At 44.5% G+C, this 7,420-nt stretch overlaps 2 protein-coding genes across 2 annotated transcripts; one reads left to right on the top strand and one right to left on the bottom strand.

Moving 5' to 3' along the window:
- Positions 1-395: 395 nt before the first annotated feature.
- Positions 396-4,468, bottom strand: BDBG_04971 (uncharacterized protein). Its single transcript, XM_002625061.2, has 2 exons — positions 3,732-4,468; positions 396-3,500 (listed from the first exon to the last, which is right to left on the bottom strand). The coding sequence occupies exon 2, from the start codon at positions 3,467-3,469 to the stop codon at positions 2,204-2,206; it is 1,266 nt and encodes a 421-aa protein (XP_002625107.1). The 5' UTR covers positions 3,470-3,500; positions 3,732-4,468; the 3' UTR covers positions 396-2,203.
- BDBG_17104 (uncharacterized protein) lies at positions 3,839-4,716 on the top strand (the record flags this gene model as incomplete). The annotated part of the gene is made up of 3 exons (XM_031724894.1): positions 3,839-3,967; positions 4,034-4,155; positions 4,491-4,716. 3 exons carry the CDS (start codon positions 3,839-3,841, stop codon positions 4,714-4,716), a joined length of 477 nt encoding a protein of 158 aa, XP_031578440.1.
- Between the last annotated feature and the right edge of the window lie 2,704 nt (positions 4,717-7,420).

Raw genomic sequence — 7,420 nt, 5'->3', positions numbered from 1 at the left:
TGGTGTGAGGAGGGGGAAAAAGGAAAAGGGGGGAGAGAATGGTGAAGGGGGTTTGTTTACGAAGGGGATAAGGGTGGATTTTTTGTATATTGTGAGTTGGGCTGGGCTTGGTTGCTTTTCGGATTATTATTTTATCTTGGGTTTTTGGGAATTATGGATAATGGTGTTTGGATGAATAGGTGATTGTGGATTCTAATATTGATCCATGTTAAGACTTTGAGTTTGTATGATATAATCTAATCGTTCAGATCTGCTTTCTTCTACGGGCTTTTTAGTCTAGATGGGCTAAGTTAGGTTATTATTTTGCTCACTAGATGTTTCAGTAACTACTTGACGGTGACATCAGATAGATAGATGATCATGAGGTCTTTTCAAATTGATTCACATTTCACAGTGAGAAGGTCAAGTGCTTGAATATTGAATATAGAAACTAAAGAAATGAAATATGTGCATATATAGACACACTTAAACTGAATATATATATATATATCAGTATCTGATATTATAAGAGTATCTAAGGTGTGTATAGTAAATAACAGTGGTGATAGGGGTATGGTATGTAGCAAAGAATCAAAAAGGAGAATTGAAAATCACACACAAAAGAAAAAAAATAAAATCGATAGGATAGATATGAGCCGGCCAAACCATAGTTATTCATTTTCATTTCAATCCCAACTAGAAATAGAAAAGGAAAGGAAAGGAAAGAAGAAGAAAAGCTCGAAAATTTGAAGCTCTAAAGCACCACCCAGTACTGTACAGTTAAGACGACCGAGGCGCGGAGCGAATGAAGAAGAAAAAAAAAGAAATCATCATCACAATACAAGATAAGATGTAAGCAAGAGAGATAGGGGGAAATAAAAGTTTAATAAAAAACTCAGTGCAGTACACTTAAGACGACCAAGTTTCCTATGCCACTCTTTCTTTCTCCCTTTTTTCTCTTTTTCCTTCTCTTAGCTGTCAAATCGATGCTTTAGTGCCTCTTTCCTGTTTTCCTTCCTTTTTTTTCCTTCCTTTTTTTTCAGTGTTGTTGTTTTCTCCTTTTTTTGTATGTATTTCGAGACGTTATTCACAAACGGCCAGTACATCAAGTACAATATCAACAAAGGAAATGTCAAAGGAGAAAATCAAAGATGATATAAAAAGAGAGAGGGGAATAGCAAAATAGACAAAGAAAAAGGAGTTCATTCAAATAAGAAAACACTGGAAAATTGATTAAAAATGTTGTATGAATGAGATGGTTAAAAATAAGAAAACAAATGCTGACGTGACTGGAAAAATAAAATAGGTAGATAAATATATAGAAAAAGGGAGGGCCAAAGATTCTATTTTTCTCTCTCAAGAAGTGATGTGCTACTGCATTGTCGGTAGCGCATGATCAAAGCTGCTCAAGATATGAGCGCGGAGAGAAGAGCCAAAGGAGGGAGTGGGTATATGGGGAATATATGATATAAACAAAGCAGAGTTTTAGAAGCGGAAAGAAAAGGAAGCAGCAATGTCTAGTCGCCAGAGTAGAGAGTATTGAGGGTATGAGAAGAGAAAAATTAACGGGGAAAAAAATACGAGTTCAGTAAACCGTTAATAGGCGTGAATGGTAATTTCAACGCCGTCATTGACACCCAAATCAATGTAGTAAGTGGGAACAGGACAAGAAAGTACAAAAGAAAGTAATAATAAAACCACAAGAAACGAAAAAAAGCTTCGTGTTAATGCATACGGGGATATTGACAAAAGAAAAAGACAAAAGAAACAGCTACAAAGGGAATAAGACAAAAGGAAACAAAAGACATAAGAACGCCATCATGCCATCGCTGAAGGCATGAAATAAAACCTTTACCAAACCCAATGTTGTGCCCATTTGTGTTTCCCATAGTTTTCCCACGTGTTTGTCTGATCGTGGGTTGGAGCGTTTTCCCTTGCTCCACCGTATACAATGTCAGTCTGGCGGGCATGTGAGTGTATGTGTCGGAAGGGAATGTGTCGAAAATATCAATAATCGTGAGACGTTGTGAATGGTAATAAAAATAATATAATAGTAATGGTGACAAGAATAAAAAACCAAGGCCTAGTCTGGTCCGGTCCGGCCTTACCAATGAAGATACGCTGAATATGAATGATGCCGTATGTTAAAATATGTGATTAGGTATGTTGTTGATGTGGCGTGTCGAACGGTATGTGAGGGTAGAGAAAACCGTAAAGAATGGTGTTACATAGAACCGAGCTGCAGGAGCGCTTCGACTGCTGCGCGTTCTTCGATATCGCCTCTAACACCGTCGGGGAAAGAAAAATCGACATGTTGAAGGGGAATGCCGCCGGGGACGGATTTGGTGAGGGCCGAGTATGAAGGTCCACCACCATAGCCCCGACTCCTACTTTTGGAGCCAGCCGCGTAGGTATTATAATTATAATGAGAATTGTTGTTGTTCACGTCAGCACCACCCCCAGGGGCACTAGGGTAAGACCTGGCCCTGAGGGCGGCAGCTCCAATCTGCGCCCAGTCCTCTTCATCTGTGGCGTCTGCCTCATCCCAATCTCCGTCCATAGGTATTTCATCCTCTGGAGTTTCGGATGAGGAACAGTAGGAAACTCGATCGTCTCCGTCGAGTGACATTTTGTCCGCCTCGTGCTCTAACATACTGATATCTTCATGGTCTCTGTAGTCGAAGTCAGAGTGAGAGAAAACGACGGAATCTCCTGCCATCGAGGAGCCGCACTGGCCAGAAACGTCCCGGGGCTTTCGACCAGCAGGGATCTGGATCCGGATCCTGTCATGACGAGAGTAGGAGGACGGCACACTTCCTGGAGGAGATGTGGGGCCATCTCCACTGTGCTTGGGAGGTTGGTTACGACGCCTCGCATCCCACCTGCCCCAGCCGACCTTTTCAAACTCGACGTCTCCATCGACTCCTGCACCTTCGCCGCCGCTTCCCCTGCCTTCTAGGGCTCCTACGACAAGTCTGCGTGCTTTGGCAGGAGGGATCCTGGAGAAACCTGGTACCGAAGTAGTCAGGTAGCCGATGATGTGCCTTATAGCCAAAGGGCCATGAGTGAGAAGGATATCAGGGAGGTGGTGTTTCGCCAGCATTCCGGGAGAGATCGCATCGGACCCAGCGAGGGAGGTCAGGTTCTCTGCCACCAAGGGGATATGGTGATGCTGGTCCTGGCTTTTCGCATGGTCGACAGCATCCTGCAGGTCGATATCAGAATCGACGTGCAAGGGGACGTAGGGCGGCGAGGCGGGAAGATCCGAATGTTGGCGTTTGAAGGCATGGGGTGGCATGTTAGGGGAGAGGGAATTGGGAGGGGTAGGTAACATGGTGGGTTGATTATGGCGGTGGTGACGGCCTGGAACAGCAGCAAAGCTGTCCCTGCCAGGAGATAAGCCACTATCACGCGGCTTGGGGATCTCAACAGAGGCGGTCTTGCCAGCAAGAGCCATGGCAATGCTGGACGAAGCTGGACGAGTCGCCATGATTGCGGATATAGGGGATGATTGTTTTATTCTGTTGACAGCGCAAAGAGATATATATAATTAGCAGATGGATCCAAGGAGGCACACAAGTACTTTTTGTACAAGTGCAAAGGAGTGATATAAGGCGAAGAGGCTTTATTGAAAATAAAAATAAAAATAAAAAAGTGAGGGAGAAAACACGCGCGCGGCACCATAAAGCCGGGCGCAGTCACGCGAAAAAAGAAATTAGGCTATGATAGATAGGAAATAGAAATGCACGCACCACTCGAGAATATCCACGGTTGAGGTTTGAAATCGCGAGGAGACAGACAAAGACGAGCGGACTAGCTCAGGCTCAGCTGTATGCGAACACAGGGCAAGGATGGATTAATGGCGATAGGGAGACCGGTCGAAGGCACAGTCTCTCTTGGATGGATGGATGATTATGAGAAGGAAGACGAAAGAAGCGAAAAGGCCGAGAAGATGACAGACGAAGAAGAAGGAGAAGGAGAATGGACGGTGGGTGATTAGCTAGTATACGAGAACCGGCAGCACTCGCAGATATCTGCTAGATTTACTCTGTAGTTGGTGGTTGATGATGAAGTTGAAGTTGAAGTTGAAGTTGAAGATGGCGATGGCGATGGCGATGGGCGTCGAGAAAAAGAGAACGGCAAGGCAAGGCAAGGCAGGGTTAGTCACCAATCCAGGTGGGTACTTCCCCATACATTTTATTATGGGGCGGTACTTACGCATACACGGACTAGCCTAGGTAGGTTCGCCCAGTGCACGTGATTACACTCCCGCCGCAAGTCCCAGTTTGGGGCGTATTTATTTTTAGCGGTATTGCGCTGTATTTGTATTTTTCTGGGTTTTGATGACGGAGGCTCGGGAGCAAAAGCAGCCAAAGATTGGGCAGGATGGGCCCTCATTACGTATGTAACGGGTGTGTAATGCTGCAAGACCTCCCTCTTCCCTCTTCCTAAAGTTCTCCTTCTCTTCCCCTCCTCGGTCTGGCTATTATTATCAGCTAACTAATCACCAGCGGCATGCTTGTTTATCGGCTCCTCATTGCTCGGATCGGAAAGACTGAGAGAGCCCTGGAGACAGACCAGACCAATAACCATGCGTGCGCGAGGGGTCTGAGCCCGCCCAAAGTCCCCAAGGTTGCTTGCTACCCTGTTTCCTTGGCCCGCATGCCTGCCTATAGTTACCTGCATACCTGCATGCTATTCCTGCTGGATAGAGAGGTATCCATAATTCTGTTTTGATGCAGAGACATACATTCTAGGTCTGAATGGCATAATTCCCATCTAAACTGTTCTACTGCGCGTCTGGTTATGAAACTTAATCTAAGCATGCAACGCGAACAAACGAACGGTGGGGTTTCTATGAACTGCTCTCTCCCAGACATACATACTCCGCACATACATACATACATACATAACTAACTACATTATTGACTGCAGCCCAGTCCGTATCAAAAACCTTCGCACTAACCTTCCAGCTAATCCAAGCCTGCCAACATCACAACGCACCATCGTGGTTGGCGGGGGGGTCTTTCTCCTCGTCTTCCGCGCGCGAAAAATAAGACTTTTCTCCATTATTCCCTAGTTAGTTAAGTTACATCATCCGTTTTCCCTCTCTTCTTCCCCCGGGCTCAGTGGTAAGGGTAAGTTCGTCGCCCCTTGGAAACCCGCATCAGCCCGCAACATCGACCACTCACTCTCCGCTCTTCTTCCATGTTATTGGCCGGCTGCCTCATCGTGCTGTCTGTGGTTCTGGCCAGTTCAGCGTAGGCAACAAGTAAATAAATAAAAAATTAAATAATAAAAAATTTTGAATTTGGCATCAAAACATTTGCGTCACCCCCTTCATTGCCCAGCCGTGGGTTATCAATGGATGGCCTAGTTCGGGGTAAAAAATAAAATAAAAGACACCATCAAACCTGGGTTGACTGCAAATGCGCAGGGCAAGGTTTCGAGGGTGCAACAGCATGTGGGCGATTTCGCCAAATCTACACGCTCCATTGACTACTGAGACAATAATAATAGCTCAATAATGTTATCATCCTCCATGGAACGAGTGGTCCTCTCCACCGTATTGTATTCATCTTTTACTACTAACTACCTTGCTTCTCCACATTATTTTTATTTTTCAATATTTCGTCATATCATCTAGGACTACGTTAACATCAACGAATAACTTGGACCCCTTGATCTCTACGTCATCTTTGCTCATTCAATTGAACAAGAAGCAGAACTGACAAAAAACAAAAAAAAAAAAAAAAAAAAAAAAAAAAAAAAAAGAATGAGAGAAAGCATTTCAATTGGAAAGGAGATATTACCAAATCAAATAGATGCATGTGTGTATATGTCTGCTGCAGCCTCTATTGCCCCGCATCATCTCATCTCTTGCAGTTTGCTGAGTTGTGTTGTCTGCAGATGACAATGAATGAAGCTATCATTGGCCCCTAGCAGCAAATAGAAATACTTCTCAATAATACACATACACACTCAACATCAATCCCAGCAGCTCGATTCCAGGTATGAATGCTTGGGAAGTTATAAGAATACACCTAATCCCTGTTCAAAAGAAGAAGCAGAAGAAAATGAATTCCCTTTTTTTTTCCCTTCCTCACTACTACCCACCCAACCTACCCACCATCGCTTAATTTTTCTTTTACTACTTAATTGCAGAAATGTCTCCTTGAACGAAGGTGGGTTGAGAAGAGAAGTAGCTGGGATGGGATTCGTCTCTGAGATTTCCTATTCATCACACAACTTGAAAGAAGGAATAAATAAGAGGTAAAAAAAAAATATAAAATACAGAGTACCGTGTGGAAATTTTGCCTTAGAAAACTGAGAGAAGTAAAATTTATCCCCAAGGTTCCCGTCAATTAATTCATTATTAGTAGGAAGACACCGAAGAAGAAATCAAGCTGCACTGTGCACTCACTCATCAATCACAGTTAGTTAGTTTGTCTTCCTCTTCCTCTTGCTATTCTTATTTTTGCTATTTATAAATTTCAGCAATATTCATCAAGGTCTAGACAAAAAAAACCACTTGGGCAGAAACATTAGTTAAACACTAGTTCTTGTTTCCACCCTGTCTCTTTTCTTTCACGGAATCGGTTATTTAATCTGGCCTGCCTAGGTCTGATATGATAATGATAAGGCTCGTAAGGTACACAGCATACAATACATACCTTGGGGGAAAATGAGGATGGTTCCAATTTTTCTCTCTCTATCTTCTATTCATGATTGGATGAATGTACCCTTTCACGACCGCCCCCTGGGTTTGTGGATGTTTTGAAATTGTGAAATCTAGGCCTTTTCGTCCACAACGAAGAACTAACTGATGTTGTAGGCTGCTGCTCTGTAGTCAAAAGTTAGTACGTAGGTAGGTAGGACAGGAAGCTTTGGGTTCCTGTTGGGGCTGAGAAACACGCCCAATTGGCCATAAGTCCAAGCATGAGATGAGAAACTGTTTCTGATCACCGTCCGACTATATCAGTTCTTGCTGAGGAAGTAGATGTAGACCGGGGATCCTCGTCGCGGACGCTGGCGGGTGTAATAAAAATCTGCCCGGGAGACGGTCACACAGGGGGCGGAGCAGAAGTTATACAGCACCAGCGGAACGCACATGTAACATGTACATTCCACATTCCTCCAAATTCATATATCGTTCGCCCCAATAACATCCATCTCCCCCTCAACCCTAAGCCTAGGAGCTCCCCTTTTCCCCTTTCCTCTCGCACCACCCCTCCCCGCCCCGCCCTTCGGATTCTTTGCCTTCACATCCACTCCGGCGTCTCCTGCACCAGGTCCCCCCTTCTCCTATCCACAACACCCCCAGCCCATTCTTTCGCTCCACAACAATATCAAAAAACTCCACCCCAACCACCTTCCTCCCACCGGCCGTCAGTTCGCACCCCCATTATATCCACCCCCTCACTTCAGATAACCCCATTCT

The sequence above is a fragment of the Blastomyces gilchristii genome (assembly GCF_000003855.2).
Source record: "Blastomyces gilchristii SLH14081 genomic scaffold supercont1.8, whole genome shotgun sequence".
In the NCBI taxonomy this organism is placed as follows: Eukaryota; Fungi; Ascomycota; class Eurotiomycetes; order Onygenales; family Ajellomycetaceae; genus Blastomyces; species Blastomyces gilchristii.
The sequence above is the reverse complement of the archived record's forward strand: the minus strand, read 5'-3'. Positions and strand labels throughout refer to the sequence as shown.

Coding starts and splice junctions, on each gene's coding strand:
- BDBG_04971 (XM_002625061.2), bottom strand. CDS start 3,469: ATGGCGACTCGTCCAGCTTCGTCCAGCATTGCCATGGCTCTTGCTGGC.